The sequence below is a fragment of the Oenanthe melanoleuca genome, chromosome 8 (assembly GCF_029582105.1).
Source record: "Oenanthe melanoleuca isolate GR-GAL-2019-014 chromosome 8, OMel1.0, whole genome shotgun sequence".
NCBI classification, from domain to species: Eukaryota; Metazoa; Chordata; class Aves; order Passeriformes; family Muscicapidae; genus Oenanthe; species Oenanthe melanoleuca.
This window is the reverse complement of record NC_079342.1, coordinates 15,583,778-15,607,433: the sequence shown is the minus strand read 5'-3', so window position 1 is coordinate 15,607,433 and position 23,656 is coordinate 15,583,778. Positions and strand designations below refer to the sequence as shown.

Genomic DNA, 23,656 nt, shown 5'->3' with positions numbered 1-23,656 from the left:
TGCTTTAAACTGTTTATGTATGTGACTTTAAATACTGTTTGAAGAAATAAATTTAGCTAGCCTGTACTTCCTCACTGGTGGATTAAAGAAATGCAACTTGTATTATTCAAGATATGAAGGTAAGCAAAAACTGGTATATTTGAGAATTTTATTTTTAAGTAATTGTCTTGTGGTGCCAGGAATAGTGCCACTCAAGACTGCCTGTCAATGAAAACAAATCCAAGTTCTTCATCATTGTAGCCCATGCATGATAAATTCTGTAATATTTTACAGTTTTGTTTCAGAATTTGACATTGATTTTATATTTTGGCTTATTTCTATAGTAAGAGTTCTTAATAAAAGTTCCCATTCAGGCCTCTTTAGTAGTACTGGACATCAATGGATGAAAGAACTTGAAAGTCATCTATAACTTCAAGTTGTAACAGTTTGAGTGCAGGATCAGAAACAACCCTTGAATTTCCAGCCTTATTGGTAGTAACATTAATGCCTTGCCTGGATGTATTCTCATTGTATTTCTGCAGTGGAGAAATGGTCCAAGGAGCACTGTTAGCTCCACTTGACTGGGAGGTGTGAGGGGCTGTGTGCCCAGGGATGTGCCCAGGGATGTGACAGGGATGTGCCCAGGGATGTGACAGGGATGTGACCAGGATGTGCCCAGGGATGTGACAGGGATGTGACCAGGATGTGCCCAGGGATGTGCCCAGGGATGTGTCAGGGATGTGACAGGGATGTGCCCAGGGATGTGCCCAGGGATGTGACAGGGATGTGCCCAGGGATGTGTCAGGGATGTGTCCAGGGATGTGCCCAGGGGTGTGACAGGGATGTGACAGAGATGTGACAAGGATGTGCCCAGGGATGTGCCCAGGGATATGTCACGGGGATGTGTCCAGGGATGTGCCCAGGGATGTAACAGGGATGTGCCCAGGGGTGTGACAGGGATGTGACAGGGATGTGACAGGGATGTGACAGGGATGTGCCCAGGGATGTGCTCAGGTATGTACCCTGGGATGTGCCCTGGGATGAGCCCTGGGATGAGCCCTGGGTTGTGCCCTGGGATGTGCCCAGGGATGTCCAGCCACATCCCTGACAGCATTCCGGGGCTGTCCCTTGCCGAGCTCAGCGCGCTGCCGAGGTGCGGAGCTGGGAATAAGGACGTGGAAAGTGAAGAAGGGGTGAAGCTGAGGCCGAGGACAGGTGTGGCCTCTTACCTGCCCCATGAGCTGCTGCTGCCGTGGCTGCAGCCTGGCGGGCAGGAGCCCGCCGTGCCTGGCCGGGGCGGCCCTGTGGCCCGTGGCTGTGATGTGACACGGCAGCCCGGCTGTCCCAGCCGCAGACACGGCCGCAGCCCGGCACGGCCGGCTCCGAGCGCTGCTGCCTCCCGGGACAGCGGGCGAGGTGCGAGTGCCGCGCCCCGGGCACCGGGGCACACGGGCACACGGGCACACGGGGACACGGGGACACGGGCGGACAGCCCCGCAGCCCCGGGCCGGAGCAGCCCCGCGTCCCGCGGCGGCGGGCGGGGAGCGGGCGGGAAGGCGGAGCGGGGCGGGCGCGGGCGGCGCCGGCGGGAGGGGGCTCGGCGGCGGCCGGCGGAGCTCCGCGCTGCGCTGCGCTCCGGCCCCGCGGGACCGAGACCGTGAGCGGCGGCGGGGCCGGACGGACGCCGAGAGAGGGTAGGGAAGGAGCGGTGTCGCGGCGGGGACAGTGGCACTTGTGCCGGGCTCGCCCCGCCCCCGGCGGTGGCGGCGCTTAAGGGAGAAGGAGGCGGCGGGGGGCGCGCAGCTCCTCCGGCACCAGCGCGGCTGCCCCGGAGCGCGGCGCGCCCGGGCCGGGTGCGGGGCTGGGCACAGGGAGCCGTGCAGGGCTGGGTGCGGGCTGGGTGCGGGCTGGGCACAGGGCTGGGCACAGGGAGCCGTGCAGGGCTGGGTGCGGGCTGGGTGCGGGCTGGGCACTGGGCTGGGCACTGGGCTGGGCACTGGGAGCCGTGCAGGGCTGGGTGCGGGCTGGGTGCGGGCTGGGTGCGGGCTGGGCACAGGGCTGGGCACAGGGAGCCGTGCAGGGCTGGGTGCGGGCTGGGTGCGGGCTGGGCACTGGGCTGGGCACTGGGCTGGGCACTGGGAGCCGTGCAGGGCTGGGTGCGGGCTGGGTGCGGGCTGGGCACTGGGAGCCGTGCAGGGCTGGGCACCGGGCTGGGCACCGGGCTGGGCACCGGGCTGGGCACTGGTAGCCGAGCAGGGCTGGGTGCGGGCTGGGCACTGGGCTGGGCACTGGGAGCCGAGCAGGGCTGGCTGCAGGGACGCTGCTCAGGGACGCTGTGCAGGGACGCTGCTCAGGGACGCTGTGCAGGGACGCTGTGCAGGGACGCTGCTCCGCTCCGCTCCTCTCCGCCCGGTCCGAGGAGTTCTCCTGCCGCGCTCCATTGAGCGCTCCCGGGCCGCAGAGATGCTCGGTCCGGCGTGCCCCGTTCCCGATGCAGCTCAGTAACCGAGAGGCTTCTGCTGCAATTTGTAATACGGGTTGCTAACGCCTGCTGGTTTTTTACCCCCCGCTACTTATTTTTTTTGTTTTTCACCCCCTCTGCCTGGTAAGGTTTTGCTGTTAGGAATGTCCTTGGAGTAGAGATGGGAGATAAAGTCTAAAGTAACTTGCAGAATTGGTGCGTCTGAAAACCAAGTTTGTGCTTCAGCGAGGGCACTGGGAACTTGATGGCTTCGGTGCTGGTTAGGTTAAAGCTTTGAAACATGAATTTGTGGCAGCAGAATTGTTTAGAAGATGCTAAGACATTGGTTTGAAAATAAATGTTTAAAAATTGAGTGTGACTATGATCTCAAAATGCTCCAGTTTCAGTATTTCACTTTTGACTGTGGCTGGGCTGATTAAATACCGTCATTCTTGGAGTTCGTTGCAAAAACATTTGTTTAGCGTAGTTTAACCACAAGAATTGTTTGTACTGTTTATCCTGCTATATGTACATAACCATGATATATTTTATACATTATTTTGTATATTTTATGCGTGTAGAACTCTAAATTTCCTGTAGGCTATATTTGCATTGTGTAATGCATGCAGATAATTGTTTTATCCTGTGAGTGATGAGCTTAAAATGTGATGCCATATCATATCACTCAGAAAACTGGAAAATTAGATTTGTACCACAGACTAATACTAGGGAATTTTTGCTTCAAATGCCATTTGAACAGGGCTATGCCTTTTACAGCGTTGTGTATATTTGTTTTTAATATTGCAGATGCCTTTTGACTGCAAGACTGCTGAAATGCTTTGAGGGCTGCGTCTCCTCTCCTAATCATGAACAGTTCAAAATCACCAGGGCTGGCTGGATTTGGAGTCTTGAAAAACTCAACGTGCCACACGGAGAAAAAGATTTCAGTTTTCTTTTCCATAATCTTCATGACGGCGGGAATTTTGTCCAACAGTCTTGCAATAGTAATTCTCATGAAGGCATACCAGAGATTCAGACAGAAATCAAAAGCCTCCTTTTTGCTTCTTGCCAGTGGCTTGGTTGTCACAGATCTCTTTGGTCACCTCATCAATGGAGCCATTGCAGTGTTTGTGTATGCATCAGATAAAGACTGGATTCGATTTAACCAGTCCAACATTCTGTGCAGTGTTTTTGGCATCTGCATGGTTTTCTTTGGTTTGTGCCCACTCTTCCTGGGCAGTGTGATGGCTGTTGAACGGTGCATTGGAGTCACTAAGCCAATATTTCACTCTACAAAAATGACTTCTAGACATGTGAAAATGATGTTGACTATGGTATGTCTGTTTGCTGTTCTTATAGCTTTGCTGCCTATTCTTAGGTTTAGAGCCTACCAAATTCAAGCATCGAGGACCTGGTGCTTCTATAAAACAGAACATGTTGAGGACTGGGAAGACAGATTTTATCTCTTACTTTTTTCTTGCCTTGGGTTCCTGGCCCTTGCTATTTCATTCCTGTGCAATGCTGTCACAGGAATTACCCTCTTAAGAGTCAAATTTAAAAGTCAACAAAGACAAGGCAGATCTCATCATTTTGAAATGATCATTCAGCTCTTGGCTATAATGTGTGTTTCTTGCATTTGCTGGAGCCCATTCCTGGTAAGAGCCTAATGTATTTGCCAATGTTTAATGCACATCACTGTATAAAAGTTATGTTTTTTTTGTCTCCTGGTTTTAAAGCACTTAAGTTGTGATAACAGCTCCACCCACTCAGTGATATTAGCATATTGCCCATAATGTATGTACCTATGCATCCATAATCATCTGGTAGTTATTCTCCACTTCTGATCAATAGCACACTAAGCTAAATATATAGTGATTGTGAGGATTGTATTTCCAGTGCTTTGAAGCAGACAGTGGTGAAAGAATCATGGCTAGAGTCTTTCAGAACAAATACTGAGCTCTTCCAAAAATTCAGTGAAATCTAGCACTGGAAAGTCTTTATTCTGTACAGCGTAAATAATTTTTTTTTTTATTTATGGCAGTCTCTTTGCTGTTATTTCAACAGTTTACTGCTACTTGTGAGCTTTGTTAGGGCAGATAACAGTTAAGAACCTAAAACCCTCCCTGCTGTGACTCCCAGAGGTCAGTGCCAGTGCTGGTAGCACCTGCTCTGCCAGTCTCAAGGGGCAGGGGAAGTGATACAGGAAAGAATTTGGCAGCTCCAGTAGTATCATGGCATTGTAAAGCTGGTGTTAGCTTTGTCTCCTTTTAGTGTAGCAAACTTGTCTGAAGAAATTTAGTTTTTTTTTTTTTTGTCAGAGGATTTGAATCACAGGTCATGTGGAATCTTATTTTCTTCCCTAGAAACAGCGTCCTGTAGTTTTCCAGTGATATAAATGAGGAGCAGTTTTGGTTTGAGCTAACAAATACCAACATTTAAGTCTGAGATCTGTATCAGATGCAGCTATATTTCATCTGCACACTATGGTTGAGTCTGAAGTTACCTGAGTTAGTTCAAAATTAGATACTGACTCTAGCCTAGCTACAGCAGTTTGGTATAGCTGGCAGGTAGCATTTAATTAATCCAGTATCTCAGTCTTCAAAGTGGAAGTCTAGGTATGAATTTGTGCAATCATTGAAATGCACAAAAACTCTTTCACTTTAGTTCAAATCACAGAGAATTTTTCTAGTCTTGCTCTGCAGCATAGTTTAAATTCATGTTGGCTTCTGTCAGTGTCGTGGCTGTAGTGTGTGGAGCATAAAGTTGTCAGAGCAGCAGAGCAGGTTTTGTAGAAAACTTTTTTACAGTTACTTCAGAGACCATCTGGTCTGGTTTGGGGCAAGCCACAGAATGGTTTTCAAGAAAATCATCTCATATGATGACTTTCCATGAAAAAGCAGCATTATTATCCTCTGGTGACATTTACTTTCCTTTAAAATAATTGTTAAAAGCAGGGATTAATCTGGTTTTGAAAAACCCTTGGGTTTTTCAAACCTTAGCTCAGAACACCTATAAGTTTTTTAAGTTCAAAAGAGATACTTCACTTATTCAACACATCAAGGTACTCTAAATTGCAACCACTATGGTTGATTTAGTTATGCCATTAATTTTTAATTATGATCTATATTACATATATAAAATTATAATTTAAAAATTGTGGCAATCTAATGAAATCACAGCACTGCTTTTGTTAAAGTATTTAACTTCATCTAAGTTGTAGTTGAAGATGAATTATTGGTCTAGCAGGAATTTTTTTCAGGCCCTTTTTGGAGCTGGTTCTTGCATCAGTTTATGATGCAGGCCAGTGAATTCATTGCTTAATTTTGGACTTGGTGTTTTTTGGGTCTGTGTTGCAGAGGGGAGTTGGTACTCAAGGAATTCTGGTTCAGGCAAACCTGCTGGTGCTTGCTGTGCCTGCTGGGCTTGTGGTGCTTTGCCTCTGGATCTCTTTTGAAATGAGCCAAACTTACACCACAATCAGCCTGGCATCATGGAAAATGTGGACATTTCTGCAATGGGGACAAATTTAGGTTAGAAAGGAAAAGTTAAAAAAAAAAAGAAAAAAAAAAAGAGAAAGTAAGTGTAGTGTGGGATTACATTCTTGAAACAAAGTTTCAAGAAAGTGAACAATTAGTGTTCTATCCATAGAGTGGGAACTGCAAAGGAAGAGGGTCCTTTGTGGGTGTTTCCTTTCTTAGCTGTTAGGATCATAGAGTTTATATCAGTTAATTTGCTGATTTATTTACCTATTCCTTGTTTTGCTAGCAACAGAATACAAACAGAATTACAAGTGTGGTGTTAATTTAGCAAGATTTTTTGGCCTGCAGTTGAATAAAGCTTTGTCAGAATGTACTGCTCAAGTGCTACATTAAAGTGATCCAGAATTTATCAAATTGCATGCTTTATGACTAATTGCTGATTCAGACCTACTTGTCTAATACATCTTAAAGATCTCAGGGCTTTGAGTTTGTGAAAAGAATGGTATACATTCTATAATATAATCAGCATATCCCAAAATGAGTATTTCTTGACATAAATATGAGCAGGTGTTCATAGGTGAAATTATCTGGAAAAGGATATAAACACATGCTTGTTCTGTGATCATTTGCTTCTTGAATTTTTTTTTCTCCAAGCTGAGTCTAAAAGTCAGAATTTGAAGTCTAGTCTTTGAATTGTGAATCCTACCTATGTCCTCTGTCCCAAAGAGTATACAGAACAGAATGTTTCATGAGAGTCAATTGCCTCAAAGTAAATCAAAGTTATTAGAAACCAAATAAACTTCTGGAAGAGAAAGTGGAGGAAGGCAATGCATTTTTACCACATGTGGTTTGCAGATACAAGGGTTTGGATTCATTTGGTGTTACTCCCCATCTGATGGGGGGGTTTGATTTATTTCCCTTCTGTTTTCAATCTAGTCTGGTATGTCCATTGACATATGTGTATGGCTACCATAATCAAGTCTATCCAATACTGTAATCCAACTGCAGATTTACTTCACTGTTAGATTTTAAATTAATTTTATTTTGTTTTCCAAGCGGAGCTAATATTCAGACATTGTCACTGTCAAGTGATAAAATCATTTTCAGATGTCACTAGAGTCACAAGACCCTGGATTGTCCTTTATGGTGTCTGGTATGGAATTGATCTTGACTTTTTCATCTGCTCAGTGATAGTGAAGTTGTCTTGATGCCTATTTATAGATGTATGTAAATGTGCATCTAGCTAACACTTAATATTATAAATAATAATGTATAGTATTGTAATCAATCACCACCTCTGTCTTAAGGTTCCTGAGGATTTGGATGGAGGGTTTTTCAAAAGCAGAGCCCATGGCATGGCTCTTGTGGAGCTCTCCCTGTGGCTCTTGGTCAGGCACCTCCTTCTGATATCTTTATTTTCCTTTTGATTTCTTTCCCCATCTCATCTGTTTTTCAAAAAACAAGCAGCTTTTTCGAGTTTTCTGCCACTGTGATAGAATCTTCCCTTAATGAAATATGAGAATGAGAGGTGGTCCCTGCTTCTTCACTTATGGGGGAACACTGATGCCTTTTGAGGAGTTGATAGCAGGAGAAAAGTCACAAAAAACCCCAAACAATTGAATTTAATGAGTTTTATAGTAATATATATAGTCAATGATTTGCAAGGGCACATTTGTTCTGACAATCTAAATAATTCCAGGTAAATGTGTTCTGAAGACAGTAACTTCAACTTCACTGTGTGGTGTCAGCTTTCCTCATCCTTGTGATGCTTTGCTAAGGCAAAGCAGATAGTTGGGCAAAGCATTTTGTGACAAGCACCTCTGATGAAATACATTGTTATATAAAGCTGTTTTTTGGCTGTGACTTGCCATCTGGCCTGTCATGAAACAGCTTGGTTTGGAGCTGTGCTTGTGTGAGCAAATTCTGACATCGGTATGTCGTGTTCTGTAGGGCTCTAGGGATAAACATATTATAAAATTTGTTTTTTTAGAGTAGCAAAGAGAACTGCCAGTAACTATGGACAGGAGAGTTTATTTGGGAGTGAATTTATTTACAGGAACAAATTATGATACGGAGAAACTTCTAATCTTTTTCGTGTGTGAAACACAGCCTGGGAAAAATACTTTTACTTTCAAATTATTCTTGTTAAGATCTTTTTCCATGCAGTTAACTGATTAAATTCATTCCAGTTTTACCTCCTCTCTACTGCAGAAAAAAACATTCCTGTTTTTTTTTGGAAAGAGCTCTGTTTATTTCCAATGAATAAATCAACTTTTATTCAGTTGCTTTTTTTTTATTGCTTAGATTAATTTTTATCAGTCCCTTCTCATGTAATCTCTTCTCTTTCCAATTTTTTATGCTAATTGTGTCTCCCTGAAATTGCTCTGACTTTTTCTTGTCCTCAGGCTGTCTCATGCAGGGTTGATGGCTGTTTTCGTGCACCTAGGGCTGTGTTCAGACTCTGATTTACTGAATCACTGAGCTCAGAAGCTGCTGGTGCTGCTCTGAGTGGTCCTTTCAGAGAATGTGCTCTGGGGCTGGTGGGAAGCTGACAGGGAGGCTCTCATTGGAATGCCCTTGTCCATCCCACCCTGGCTGTTCCACCAGCTGTGTTGGGTGCAGACAGGCTCAGGGCTGGTGTGTGCTGAAGGAGGTCAGTTTGTTGCAGGTTTTACAATAATTAACTTCTGGGCCATGTCCTTGTGTACAGTGTAAGGTAGTTGGATGTACAAGGCAGTGCTCTGCATCTTGTTTGAGTGCTTTTGCATGTGTAGCCATGTATATATACACTTTGTCAGGGTTCATACCTGTGCTGCTCTTGAAGTGTCTCCCTCCATTCTTGTTTTTTCTCTTCTTTATTAAGGTGGCAGTTTACCTTTCTGTTGCACTGCCTTATGCTTATATGTGCATCACATACATGAGCTTGTTGCTTTGTTAATGCTGTGTGCATGCCTTCATTGCTGGTTGTATTGCCCCTACAACTAAAGAGTTACTAAAACATTTATCCCCTGTGCTCCTGTGGCTGGTGGTTTCTCACAATCAGAAAGTGCAGCTGAGGAGAAGCAGGGAGATGTCCCAAGATGCAGGTGCATGCTCTGCCAGTGAGGACTCAGATCTCATCTGGGGCTGCTCTGCAGAAGTGTGTTATTTATTATCTTACTATTTGTTAGTCAAAGCTGCAGCCACCCTGAGCTTGTTGTGCCTGCACAGGCACTGTCAATAGAGAGAGTGATCTTTTCATTTGAAAAAGAATAAATTAGGCTTTCAATTTCCCCAGGTGTATATCTGAAGAGTGAAGATGGAGACACTCTTAAGTATGTTCAGCTAACCTTGCAGCTTTGAATGCTGTTGTAAACTTTCTGAGGGGAAAATAACACTTACCTGTCCTTTTCAGGGCTCAGATTTTAGAGAAGATAATCAGTGATGATTTCTCTGCTTGTGCTGGTTTTTGCCATTGAGTTCTTGCCTGCTGACCCTGCACAAAGGCAGGATGCACTGTCAGCAGAAGTGGTTTGTGATGGTGTGGGCACCTCACCCTGCCTGTGCTGGGGGGTGACCTGTGGGCAGGTGTGTGGGGAAAGAGCTCCTTGGACACTGTCTGTGCATCCCTGGGACTGTGTTAGCAGCACACTGCTGTCACAATGGCTTTAGTAAATCCAGTTTCGTGGGGAAAGGAAAAAAAGCTTTTTGCCAGAGCAGGCCTGCTAGATGCACCTCTATCTCTAGTCCACAGCATTGATGCAGTGATAGTTATTGTTGGCTGTGGGAAGTTATTTCTCTTCCAGACCTTGCTGTGTCAGAGGAGATCAGTTTGAATTAATAAAATGCTCCCTAAGTTCCTCTGAAAAAAAAAATATCTCGAGTTTGATTGTCTTTCATGGTCTTTTGATTGCTTGCTGAGTTTCTCAATAGATCCATTAACTCTGTGCAAATTCAATTACTGCTCTTGCTTGAGTTTCTCCTAGTGTCTGATAACTCAAGGTTAAATTGCTGGAAGATTACTGTCTTTGCTAATATTATGGCCCAAAAGGTATTTTGAAATACATAATTCATTTTATGGGTTAAGAGGAAAGAGCACTCATTTTGATTAAAGTTTTTGTCTCAAGACAGAAGTTTTTTCCAGCTTAGTTTCCCATGGAATAAGGTTTATTCAGCAGCTCAGATGATTTGAGTGTGCTTTTGTTTGTCCCCATGAAAATACTCCTGGAAAGAATTTGCTTGTATTGGCAGAGAGAGTAACAAAGTTTAATAGAATGCATTTAAAAGTCCAATCTACCTAGATGTGTTTCTATGATACCAGAAACCTTTGGATAAGTTGTTCATGCCTTTCTTAGTATTGGTTGTAGAGAACTTTCTTAAATTTTGCACTCTTAAGTGGCACAGCTGCCTAATTTCACCAGGTCAGATGAGAATTGGAATGGCATTAATTTTAGGCTATACCTCCCTCAAATGAAACTGAATTTTAAAGGTACTGCTTTTGGTGTTCAGAGTTGGTCTTCCTATTTTCATCTTTTACAGTACACAGAGATCTTACAGGCCTTATCCTTTCTGAGAAACATGAATCATTTTAACAAAAATATTTATAAGCATGGGCCAGGATGTAGTTATCATGGAGTGCTTAGAAACTCTATAGTAATTGTGGCTATATTTGTAATTCAAGTGTTTACCTCCCCCTCACAGAAGTCAGGAAAGTGCTGGAGGAGAAATGGGCAGTGGTGGTGATATGAGCTAGGGAAGGAAGGAGGGCTGAGACTGACATATTGCCCTTTACCAGAGTCTTCTGGGGATGCATAAATTTAGTTGTTGTTATCTATGTTTACTTGTGCTGTTTGGGAAAATTTACGTAAAGCCTTTTCTGTTAATGCAGTGCCATCAGAACACAATAAGATTGTTTGTTTTGGAGAGAAAAAGTAGGGAAAGCAGGTTTCCAGTCATGTGAGAACATGGCATTTTTCAGAATAATATGCTTCTGGTTTTCATACATAATTTTTTCCTTCTTGATTGTTAAATTTAGATGCTATATACACAATTAAACTATAAAGCACAATATTTTTATTTCAAATAGACATCAGAAACTTTCACAGAAAATGTGGGTTGGTTTTTTTTCCAGTTTTGAAGTTGCCATCTCAAGAAATCAAATGCTGAAAACTTCACCAAAATAAATTTGCCATTCATAACCTTTCCTTTCTTATTTCATTTGGTTAAGTTTTTGGATTCTGTGCCTGATACTAAAAAGTCAGGCAGTTTGACATTCATTTTGTTGTTTGATATAAGAGAATTCTTCTTATTTCCTAGATATTACACTTATTCAGGCATTTCTTACTTGAAAATGTCATACAGTACATAACTATCTTTGGAAAATGTCATACATGGCATAACCATTTTTGGATGGTTATTTTAGGAAAGCTGTCTTTCCTGACTATCTAAACACTTTAAATGGTAAAGTTGTTGCTGAAAAATCTCAGGGAGTAATACACTCACATGGAAAAACTCCAGAAAGTCATTCATCCTCATCAGTTTTAATGACAGACATCAGGGTGTAATACACATTCATATGTTCTGTGAGAGAATATTTATTATTATGATTATTATGGTGTTAATTCACAATCTGAAGTGTGGCATGGTGCTTTCTAGAAGTTCCTTGTGTCTCCAGTGCTGTAGAATTGGTTGATGTCTGAGAGGAATTGCTGGGTTGCAGTTTGGGCTGCAGGCTCCCCTGTGAGCACTGTCCCATCACCAGGGGTGACAGTGAAGTTTCAGTACTTGTGACTCAGTCTTTGGGATTCATTTTCATACTGGGTGAGGTGAAATAGATGGACAGTGGGATGGACTGGAGCTGCTTTGTACAGGATGGTGCTGTACCGTCTCCTGCTGTCCTGGACCTGTGTGTGCTCCTCAGGAGGTTTGGGCTTCCAAAATTACTGGAGTGGGGTAGGATGGAAAGGATGCAGTGAATCTGCTCGAGATTAACCTCATGACCCATGTGAGTACTGACATCAGGGTGTGATGGGGAGGAAGACTCTTGTGCTGAGAGGAAAGTGACCTGCTGTATTCCCATCTGCTTCACTGCATGGAAAGAGAGAAAGAGAAGCAGAAAGGAGTGGTAGCAGTTTGTTTTGGGATTTACAGTTCATTACTGAATTGGAAGCAAAATTGAATCCACCTTTTACCAGAGGAGTGCATTTGTAGAAATAATGAGAAATAAATCACTTCTAAATGAAGACTTGATTTTTCTCTTCCATCCTTCTCCTGAAAGGTGGTTGAGCTGCACAGCAGGCTCTTGCAATTTATTTGCCAACATAAAAGAAAAAAGTAATAGTAAATTATATATTCCAACTTGGTAGATATATTGCTAATTCATTAGTCTTGGTATTTCTGATCATAGCTGCTTAGTTTACTCCTTCAGAAAGATACACAGAATAAGTCACTTTAACAAAGGTGATCTAAAAAGAAAACCATCCTGTCTTCTTTTGCCTCCAGTCAGATTTTTTCAAACACTGCAAATCAGATAGTACTGAGTGATTAGGTGACTATGACTGCAGTCCATCTTCAACAAGTGCAGGATCCCCAGTGGAGGTTTAAATAGAAAATAGGAAAACACATCTTCATTGAAAGGGTGGTCAGGCACTGGAATAGGCTGCCCAGGGAAGTGCTGGAATCACCATCCCTGGAAGTGTTCAAAAGGAATGTGGATGTGGTTCATAGGCACATGGAAAAGGTTTCCTGGTGGGTGTGGTGGTGCTGGGTTAATGGCTGGACTTGGTGATTGTAGAGGTCTCTTCCAGCTTTTTCAGCTGTTCTCTAGTTATGGACCTCTGCAGCTCCTCTTCCCCCAGGCTGTCTGTATATTGCTGCTTTTTTCTTCATACAGACAGCTCTCTTCCTCCCCAGTATCATGTGCTATTTGTGATTCTTTCTTTGGATGTTTGTAGGGTATTAGTGGGAGAAGTTCTGTCGCTCCTAGATAAATTAGAATATTTATTTAAGCATTAAAAATATGATTTTTTTTTGAAAAGCAAAGTGACAATAGAGAAGTAATAGTTCATTTCTGGGGTTTAAAGCTTTATCCAACTGGCACTAATGGAAGAATAAATGAATCCCAAACACTTATAATCCTTGACTTCCTAAGTACTTGAAGATGGTCCTTATTATAGATATTAGACATATTCTATTGTTTTCTGGTCCTTAAAAGTGTACTGTAAAGCTTCTCTAGCATTTCTGGATAAAGAATTTTTTAATTCTAGCTATAAACTTTTTTTGTGCAGGAGGTTTTTTGTTATGGGCCTTGTTCTTAGGCAGGAATGCATTCCTCACGCTGTGGAAACAGGCTTTTTTGTAACTTTAAAATATGCAGCTCAGGAAACAGGTTGTTTATTTGACTTTGGTATGGACACTATGTCTTTTCATTATGAAGTGAGTCATCTGCTGTTTCCAATGCTAGAATCTTTTCTATCCATATCCACAATGCTTTCCTTTCAAATGAGTTATCAATTAATCTGTGAGAATAATTACATTGCTAGCTAGTTGAAGTATTTCTTATTTTAATGGTCAATCCAAGATAGAAATTTTTTTGATTATTTAGGAGAAACAGAGGTAACTTTGAATGCTTTATTCAAGCCCAGCACAAATTTATCCTACAGCAAAACTGATGCAAAATATGTAGTGTCCAAGGGGAAGTTGACAGAAAATAAAAACTTCACTTTCATTTAATGTTTGCTGGGTCATGCACACAGATCTGTCCCTGCCATCTTCTTATGAAACTTACTTCATAATTTCTTTACTGCCAACTTCAGTGAGAAATTGTCTGGTCACAGACTAAGCTGTGTCTGAGAAAGGAATATGAGAAAATATTTTTATTTGCTTTGTGAAAAATTTTGTGTTTTCTTGTTTTCACTATACTTTTTTGGACTTTTCATACCTCTTTCACACTTCTGTAGCTTAACAATATATTCAAAATGTTTATGCAATTCCTTTTTTTAAGAGGGGCAAATTGTGAGCCAGTGGATCCACTCTTAATTTTTGGTGGCATTATTATTTTATCATAGAAATATACATGAGAGAAAAGGAGACTTCCTTATTCTGCTGCTACTTCTCAAGAGCTGATCCTGCCAAATTGTATGTAAGGAATTACTACATGTGCTCTTAAAAGTACCCTGTGCATTCTAATGTGGCAGAAAGCTGGCTCATATATTTTGTCATCTACAATTCCTTTTGAAATTGGCATTTTTTTATAAAAACACTATGCTCAGTTAAAATTTAATTGCTAAGCTAAGTGATTATCTGGTATATAAAAGTTGAAGATACAGTTAATGTTTTTCTTTTAGAAAGGGGAAGGAAAGCATTAGGGAAAGGCATGTTGCAGAACTAGAACATAAAAGGCATTATGTGGCATAAGTAGAACAGTGTGTGTACTAATATTTTGATGGCAGAAGTGCTGCACTGCATATTGTTCTTGGAAGCTCTTGTTTTTAAACTGACTTGCAGAATCACATTAAAACTAAAATGAAACATACTCAGCTTTGTTGCAACAAATGCTCGGCTTGTATAATGCAAGATCAATATAGCAATGGTACAGGCAATTTGCTGTCAGTGTTTTTTTTTTTAACAGCTCTACTTGGGAGATATAAAATGGTACATAAAATGTGAAGATATATGCATTTTTATTTCTTTCTCACGCTATTTTGCAAATTTATTTTCTTAAGGTCTGTGTTTATAGAGTAGCACAAAATGACATCTTGTATGATCCCTTGCCTGGTAGACTGAAGCTGCTTTTGTAAAATGAAATGTGAAAGTTCAAAAAACTCTAGAAATTCAAAGTAAGTGAATATTTTTTGTTTCAGTGGATTGGAACATAATCAGTAGAGTTCTGCCTTGAACCCTCTGTGGTTTAGTAGAAGGGGATTTGCACCTCAGGGTTCAACATAGGCAATAGTGACAAAATCCAAGTGTTCTGTGAATGCTGAAAAATCCATGTACTTCCTCCCATTAATGGAAATCCTCAGAACTGCTTGTAAGGAAATCCAAAGGAAGAGGAAGAGGCTTGGGAGGGTCTGCAAGGTTCCCACAGGGAAGTGGAATCTGAAGCTGAGCTGCAGAAGACAAGAATTTCCGATATTTGTCTGTTCTGCTTTCCATGTCAATCTCTTGGTGACTGGGTTTTATCCAGTTTCCTGAAGTCAAGGATAGAACCTGGATTTAGAGCCTGTGAGGTGATGCATCAAAAGTCTCATTTTTGTCTTATTTCTTAACTAGCTCTAAAATCAGCTGCTTGTTTTGACTGGCTGTCCTTGAGTACTAACAGGAATGTGACTAAGCAGCACAGCCTTTGAGCCTATTGGTTGTTCTTGTGTAGATCCAATTGGAAGGAAAATTAAATTCGTGCTGTTTATGTTTGGAGAGTGGTGTGAAGCCTTGGAGCAATTTTTTTGTTTATTGCCCTGAGCTTTGTCCCTGAGGGAAATGGTAATTCTCTGATGCTGTCTGCTAGGTAGAGAATTGAAGAAGTCAACAATTTCAAAATGTTTAAAAAAATTTTCCATCAGACTTTCTTTTTGCAAAGTGAGCTTTGGTTGTAATGAAGCTTAAAATTGGACAAAAAGTACGTAGAATTTTAATGTATTGTGTCAAATACACAAATCTGATTTCTCTCTCTATATTTTTAGGGACACTGAATTCTCATGTCCTTTCTTAAACCAGCAAGGACTTGTATGAGTCAGAGTAACTTTATATCTTTCAAGCAGGTACCTTTGGTTTAAAAAATTGCTTTTGCAGTTATGCTTTTATAGTACCTTTTCTAAAGAAAGTTTGAATTGTCATAGTTACATCATGTGATACTTTTTTTTTTTTTTTTTTTGCAAACCAGGGAGACATACTACAGCTGTCTTCATATAAACAGTGTATAAATCAGCAGAGTGCTACTTGGATTCTTACATTTCTAAATATGTCAGAAAATGTCATGAGTTACGTTTATTATTTACCAGCTGTGGATTAATTTCTTGAGTCATGCTGCTGAATCTGCATGAATATTAACTTCAGTTGTGGAGATCAAAGGTGATTAGATATGATGCAATAGTGCTGCCTCTTCCCCACTGCCTACAGAATTCCTTTGTCATACCAACCTGGTGGACCTGCAGGGAAAGGAAAAAAGGGTTTGAATTGGTTCCCTGACTTTGAACCAATTATTGACCTCTATTACTCAAATAAAGATAAATGAAGTGTTCTTTTTGTGCCCATGGAGATGGTGCCTCTCTCAAAAGTCCTCTTGGCACTGCACCAAGTTCTGCTGGCAATTTCTGAACTTGAACCATTTCAGTGACATGGATTTCTCATACCCAGGGAGAAAATACAGACTGTCTGCTTGTCCTGCTGCAGTGAGATCCTTTATTGAATAGCTGGTAGTGTATTAGTCCTTTTCATAACTTATGGTTTCAAACTGGCTTTGGAACAGTATTTTAAGAATTTACATTTAAATAAATCGACTATGAAAATGTGATGGAAATAATAATTTATATTAACTTCATTCCATTCCACCCCTCTTCTGCTGAAGTTTAAGTCTTGTTCTAGAAATCAGCAGATGGTTTTAGAAAGGCTCCAGAATACAGTCTCCTCTTTGCACAGTTTCTTACATGATTTTTCAGAAGATGTGAAGGGCAGTCTCTTTGGAGGAGTGAGAAACTCTCTCACTTCACACTCAAAGTGATGGCAACATGTCCTGCTGCTCTGCCGTGAGTATTTTAGTGTAAAAATGCTCATACTCAGGGCTGCAATGAGATCCTCTGTCTATTCAATTTCTGCATGGAAATCTTGGCCTCTCAGAACTGGAAAAAGCTGGGACATTCTTTTATATTAGTTTTAGAGATATAAGAAAGAAAATATTTTTAATCCTCTGTGTAATACTCCCAAATAATGTTAGTAATATGGTTAGGAAAATTGTATTTTATAAAACAAAATTTGTAGATAATTAGATTTTATCTTATTGTTTCAAATCCCAGGGACCTACAGCTGAGTTGCTTAAAAGTGTCTGTGACATAATCTCTACTTGCTGTGTGTGAGTTAGATGTATTATTTTTTGTATGTCCAATGTTCAGAAGAGGCAACTGAAGTGTTCTGGATGAAGCTTCTCCAAGTGTCAGAATCCATTAATTATCATTTTTCCTGATTTACTTCATGCAAGTCCATAATCAAAGCAGAAGTCATTTATTTTGACCAGCAAATGAATAGATTCACTTAGAGGTGATTACTTCTAAATGCAAATTCCTCCTAAATGCACACACTTCTCAGATGTGCTCTAAGTAACAGGAGAAAATAAGTTTAACAAAGTCTGGATGGAGCTAGTTTTCCTTCTGCGTGTTTTTCTGGACATGAAATTGTAATGGATTTGGCATTTATTAACTCCAGAGAATATGAGAGAGGAACAACAAATGAATTTTTAAGTACATCAAGAGGCAGAGTAGTAGCCTGTATGTCTGTATTAAGTCACACATGCTGTATGGGATAAGGTCATTGACCTGTGAGCTCTGTTGAGCTGTTGTTTGCTGCACAGTCCTGTTTGCAGAGTAAGGAGTATTCTGTCTGAGTTTGCCTTGTGGTATTGGACTCTTAATAAATGAAATGTGAACTGTACTGAAAAAACATCCCCTGTGAAGCCAAAGGAGTTGTTCAAGTTTGGGTGGGATGCTGATGTCAGAGAGGAATGTGCCCAGTGGTTGTGGGGTGAAGAGCAGATTCAGGGAACTGGCTTGTGTTTGTGTTGGCTTGGGGCTCAGACATTCCTCCTGCTCCCCACACCAGTTCCCAGCTGTGCTCCTGCCAGTCCTACCAGCTTCCTTAGCAATGTTCCTGGGGGCTTCCTTTGCTGCTCCTGGAGAAGCCATACAGAAACACTCCATCAAATGCTTCATCAGACAAGTTCAGTGTCCTTCTGTGCATTCACCTTGTACCTTTCCAATTTATACTCAGATGTGGTGACCTGCAAGCTATAGGTGGGGTCTGGAAATACAGAGAAGCATTTAAAAATTGTAGAATGGGTATGCTGGCATATTGAGCTTTAGTTTTTTCTCTTCATTCTTTATTATTTAGATGTTCTGTTAGGTTTCTTTTCAGTGCATCTTTTTGAAACTACAACCCTGCACTTGGACAGCCTGACCCTACCTCTCATTGCCCAATAAATCAGTGTGCTCACAGCATCAGTTGTAAAATATCCTGTTTCTTAGTTAAATAGCTGCAGTGGTTTAAAGGCTTTGGAACTAAAAGCCTTACAGTGTTTCATCTTTCTACCAAAAAAGTCTTCATGTGGTTTTAACATTAATAACAGGGAGACATAATTTACCATCTTCTGGCAGATTCCTGGCTTGGCAGACGAGGCTTTCCTCGCACAGCACTCAGGTTACAAACCAGAGTGGCAGCCAGCCTGCCAAGGAGGTTTCTGCAGGGCAGGAGTCCCAGTGCCCGAGTTTCCTGGGCTGTCTCACAGCCCAGCTCATTGCTCTGCAGAGCAGAGCCCAGAGCCACAGCTGGGGTGGCCCTTGGGTGTCCTCAGCCCTGCTGAGCTGCTCTGGAATTCCACCATGTGGAGTTACTGGCTCTGGCAGTGTTGTTCCTGGTGGAGGTCTGCCCTTCCAGAGGTGAATGAAACCTTCTGTCTCCCCACTCACAAGTGGCTTTTGTCACCATGGCTTAAATTTTCCTGCAGACCTCTGAATCCTCTGGTGTCAATAAATTGTGTTCTGCTGCAGTGTAAAAAATGTGAATCTTCTTGTTGAAATCAAGGTACTTTGTTCCTTGTGCAGCCTTTAACTAGCAAAATGTGAAAAAAATAAATAGCTTTTATAAAAACGTGCTGACCTTCAAGTGGATACAGTTCTTGAGAAGATCCATTTCTGGAGCAGTCTTGGCATGCTTTGTTGGATCAAATTCTGGATTAAGTTTTTACTTGTTGCTCAGGTCAGTCCCTCCTTTTGGAGGGTATTCCCTGGCTGGTTGCCATCCTCTGCTTAAAGTTCAGCAGAAGCAATTCAGCAGAGGCACATGTATGTCCTTTGTAAAACATTAGAGGATTTCTAGGATGATAAATGTTGTATGCCTGAAAGTTTTTACATTGCAATTTGGGATGCACTGATGCTGTGAAGGTGTGAATATTAGAGATAATGTTGAAACTATTTTATTCATTTTCATGCTCTCTTTATATGTTTTTTAAATGTACAATTTTAAAATACTCGATTTTCAGGTAATTTAGATGCTGTCTTGGTGTATTTTTTGATGGATAATTCTAAAATCTTCCCCTTTTCAGGTGACAATGGCCAGGATTGGGATAAATGAAGGTGGCTCAAAGGAGACCTGTGAAACAATACTTTTTGCTCTCCGAATGGCCACGTGGAACCAGATTTTGGACCCCTGGGTGTACATCCTGCTCCGGAAGGCTGTTCTCAAAAACCTGTACAAGATCACCAGCAGCTGTTGTGGTGTGCATGTCATAAACTTGCACATGTGGGAACTCAGCTCCATCAAGAATTCCCTGAAGGTTGCAGCAATATCAGAGTCACCAGGAAGTTCCAAACAGATAAACCTCCAGCCCCTCAGCTCTATGGGACAATAAAGTTTGACTCAGTCTATGAAGAAATGATGGAGGCAACACTCCTACATGAGCAGTACCTTAAAATGAGTTCCAAGGCTCAGTGGTTTGGCATTTGTTTTAAATTGTGAGTGGTTTGCTGTTGTTGTTTGCCAGTTTGGTATTGCTACTTCTAAAGATGCCCTTGAATGTTTTAATTCACTTTTGAATACAACCCTTCCAAAACTGGTAGTGGAATGTTAAATCATCTATATTTTTCTCTTTCATGTACTAAAGTGAAGAGGGCTCTTAATAAGACTCCCCACCAAACCTTTCATCTTAACAGGCTTCTTACAAGTGCAGAAGTGATCTCCAGGATGATTTTCAGAAGGGATAGATTTTCTCCTACCAGAGATACCCTCAAATCCTTTGCAAAGTCACTGTTTTCTGGAATAAAGTCAAGCATCCTTTCCATAAGGGTATTCTGTGCTTCCAGGCATTGAATTTCCCAATTGTATATATAAAAGACATTTTGCTTTTGTCCAATTTATTAAATGATCCACTGTGGTTGGTTCATTGACTTGACCTCTTAATTATTTACTGTTCCATGAATTTTTGGGAGAGCTGCAAACTCTGCATCAGTGTTAGAGTTCCTTTCAAACCACTGGCAAAGCCTGAGGTTCCATGTGGGAGCACAGAAGCAGATGAGCTCATCCTCCTTATAGTTATGTTTTGAGGTGTACTGGTGAGCTTTTAGTCCTTTCAGCAAATTTTGTTGAAACTAGCAGGCATAAAGCAGTGGTTAGTCTGTGAAAGCAGTAGTGTCCCCCTCCCTCCCAAGTTAAGGATGATTCTGGAAGCATTCCCCTAGTGCATGTACTGAAATACTCATGTGTACATCTGCCTCATTTGTAAAGGGTCACACATGTGTCATGAAAATGTGTGTGACCAAATGGGCACCTCTGCAGGGAACTGCTTTGGGAGCAGGGTTTGGTTTGTGAAAACAAACTGAATGCTCAGTTTTTGCAGGGTCTGTGTCTGAAGAGCTGAGAGCATTCAATAACTTGAAGGTACCAGACAATTTTCAGGACAGCTTCACATGGAAGGCCCTTCACCTTTAATGCTGCTAAAAGAAACTTTGGTTTTTGTGACTGTGTGCTATTCAGAAGCCAAAAATGAGAGATATTGCTTAAAGATAGGTCTATGTTATTTTTACCTACTTAACTTCAAATAACTACATTAGCAAAGTGTTGGTATATTTGAACAAAGTAGTTAAAAGCAGATTCACTAAGAAGACAGTCTGAGGGACCAAAACTATTCACAAAGTACAAATTCATGTTGTATGTGAGAATAGTTTGTAAGTCAGGAAATGAAAACCCAAAAGGTTTAAATATTTCTTCTTCTTCTTTTTTTTTTTTTATATTTTATTTTTAAAAGCTATTTCCTTTTTGTTTTAAAAAGGTTGAAAAATAAGTGGGTTAAATAACCCTGTAATGAAATGGCTTTATTTACCCTAAAGAATTTCTGTATGTGATTTTTTTTTTCTTAGCCAGAGGGCTGATAAATGGTGGACAGGTTTGATGCTGGTAAAAGTTCTGCACTATTGCTTCATGTGAGTTCTGCTGAAATCTGGAAGCATTCAGTCAGGGCTCAACTTGGCTTTTTAATTTTGTAGAATGTGATATCAGTGTATCTGTTGACATAAATTATTTGTTCCTTATGGAAGATTGTTGTTTTAGCAGCTGCAAAATAGTGTTGGTCCATAAATTGTTGAGATATTTGATTGGTGAATGAAGCTTGCCAATGTTCCATTTTGTTGTGTGAATAAATGTAGCTTATGTTGTTCATTCTGGTTGGCTTGTAAAACAACAAAGCAAAGTTTATATGTATATGTGATTTCTTATATTTTGTGTACTGATACACACTGAATGTAAATTGCAGAGTCTCATTAAAAGTTACCAATCTGTATCTGAGAGTTAAGGTGTTTTTGTGTAACAAAAACGATCCTAAGTTTTTAAAAATAATCCTTATGACAGAAAACTGTGCTGGATTCAAGCCAATTACCATTCCCTTGTGTGAAGGCAGAGGGGAGCCCAGGGAGAATTCAGGGGACAGGTACCAGTGTTTGTACATGGCTGTTGCATGAACAGCCCAGGGCATTTGGTGGTCTGAGGCAGACAAGTCATGTTCTAATGATCCATGCTTAGAAAATGCAAATAAATTGGAACTGAGGCAGTTTGGTGCTTGGGATGAAAGTATTTTTATCCAAGTGTCTGCCTGTGTCTCACATACACTGTGAATCCTGAAAACAAAGTGAGTTTTGCTGTTGATATTTTGCCTTGCTCAGTGATGTGGTGGCCTGCAGAGGCAGCTCAGATACAGCCACCCAAGGACCTGTTACCACTGAAAGTGATTGGATTATCATTTCATTCCTCTCATCTCACAGAAGAGCCAGCAACGTGCTGTGTGGTGTGATTAGCAAGTTACATGTTTTATGGAATATGAGGTTATTAAAAAAGCAGTGGGATGGCTTCATATTAGGATCAGAGTATTGCCCAGGCAGGGAGCAAAGGACACTGTGCTCAGTGCTGATGATCTCTTCAGAGGCTGGCAAGCACTCATGAGCTGCCTATTTACTGCTGGCAATAATTAGTGCCTCCAGAGCAGGCAGGGGCCATAAGTGCTCTGGTGGGAAGAAAGTGAATCTCATTTCTGACTAATGACTGAGGAAATCCTCAGAGTGGGAGAATATTTTAATCTAATTGGGGTTTTAAGCAATGGCAGGCCATATAAGGAAGCACATTATGCTAAAATGAGGCCCTAGCCTGGGCTGAATCAAGGGCTGAGGAAGGAAACCATCAGTAACCAGTTGCTCATCACTGGGATTATGCAAGCATCTGTAGTTTGTTACCTGGATACAAAGATGGAGACCAAGGTTTAAGGTCTTTTAGATGTGATTCTTGAGACAAAGAGTCCACCTTGTTTGCTTATTTTCAGATTTCTGTATATTAAGTGTTTTCATTAGTTTAGTCTGATATGTTAGCAACAATTTCAGGAATAGCACTATGTATCAGTTCTGTGGGATGGTGATCCTTTAGGACAGGATGTTGGGACCTTTCAGATGTGCCTTACCTGCCAATGCCCTGCTCAGGATGCTACAGGTAACTCAGCACTTCACTGAATAACAGCATAGATCAGAATGAGATTCAATTTTCTTGGGAAAAGTGCTCAAATGCCAAGAGAATTTACAATGCCTATGGTGACTTTTATTGCTTCCTTGAAAAAACCTAGATGCTTTTCAGTTTTAACTTCTGCAATCTGCCACCATTAAAAATGGCAAAACTGGTCTTTCATTTCAGCAAATGACTTTCTATTAAGGGTTGCTGCATAATACTGAGGAAAGTATTTACTCTTTGAACAGATGATGTTTTTCTGCTGAATGTCAGTTAATTTTGATACTTACTAGGAAATTGTTAAATACTGTTTAAAAAGTGAAGTAAGAGAGGGCCTGTTTAAAATGCTATGGTGAAGAGTAGCTGCAAGGAAAAAAGCCAATGATGAGTTCTACTACCCCTTGGCCATCAGCTTGTATTGAGGGTGTATCCCAGGTGGAAAATAGTGCCCATTAAAGCTGTGCTGATTGGTTCAGTAAAAACGTGCTTTGTATCCTCATTAAAATGACTTTTTCAGGAGTGTTTCTCCTCAGCAGTGGCTGCAGCAATGTGGGGATTTGTGGTGACAGGTATTGTGCATCTCACAGGTTGTTGTCTTGGACACTGGAGCTGGGCAAACAATGGGTAAAATATCATATTTGATTCTCTGCATGGAACAGCCACTATCATAGCTTACTTTTTTTATCACAGCTCATTTATTAGTATATCCAGCTGGATAATTTGGAGGGAGATCTTCTTATGTCCTAAACAGAACAATTCAGACTATCAAGTTAACTGTTCTTTCTACACCAAAATGTTTGCTGTTGATTTTATTCAATTGTTTTTGGAGCCCATGCCCTTTGTGGGAGGAGCTAGTGAGCAAGACCTGCACTTGCTTATCATTAGAGATGCTTGAATGTAACTCACAGATTATTTAACTCATACTTTCTTCAGGCTCTTGCAAGCTTTCCTGGTTATTTAATTAGGTCTCAATTTTTTTGGTGAAGGCTGAAAGGCAATGACAGTTGCAGGTCTT

The 23,656-nt window shown here is 41.2% G+C and overlaps 1 protein-coding gene across 3 annotated transcripts; it reads left to right on the top strand.

Annotated features, from left to right (window-relative positions):
* The first annotated feature begins 1,560 nt into the window (after positions 1–1,560).
* On the top strand, positions 1,561–21,436 carry PTGFR (prostaglandin F receptor). 3 transcript variants are annotated; one of them, XM_056498037.1, is made up of 3 exons: positions 1,561–1,673; positions 3,248–3,774; positions 19,208–21,436. In XM_056498037.1, the coding sequence occupies exons 2-3, from the start codon at positions 3,307–3,309 to the stop codon at positions 19,511–19,513; spliced, it is 774 nt and encodes a 257-aa protein (XP_056354012.1). In that variant the 5' UTR covers positions 1,561–1,673; positions 3,248–3,306; the 3' UTR covers positions 19,514–21,436. The 3 variants fall into 3 exon arrangements, with proteins under 3 accessions (XP_056354012.1, XP_056354011.1, XP_056354010.1); XM_056498036.1 differs by having other exon boundaries at positions 3,248–4,095; XM_056498035.1 differs by lacking the exon at positions 1,561–1,673 and having other exon boundaries at positions 2,352–4,095.
* Positions 21,437–23,656: the final 2,220 nt, after the last annotated feature.

What these genes read in the sequence shown, in the direction of transcription:
- PTGFR (XM_056498036.1), top strand. Translation starts at nt 3,307, where the DNA reads ATGAACAGTTCAAAATCACCAGGGCTGGCTGGATTTGGAGTCTTGAAA. An exon ending in TTTGCTGGAGCCCATTCCTG is followed by an intron (nt 4,096 to 19,207) that starts GTAAGAGCCTAA and finishes TCCCCTTTTCAG; the next exon opens with GTGACAATGGCCAGGATTGG.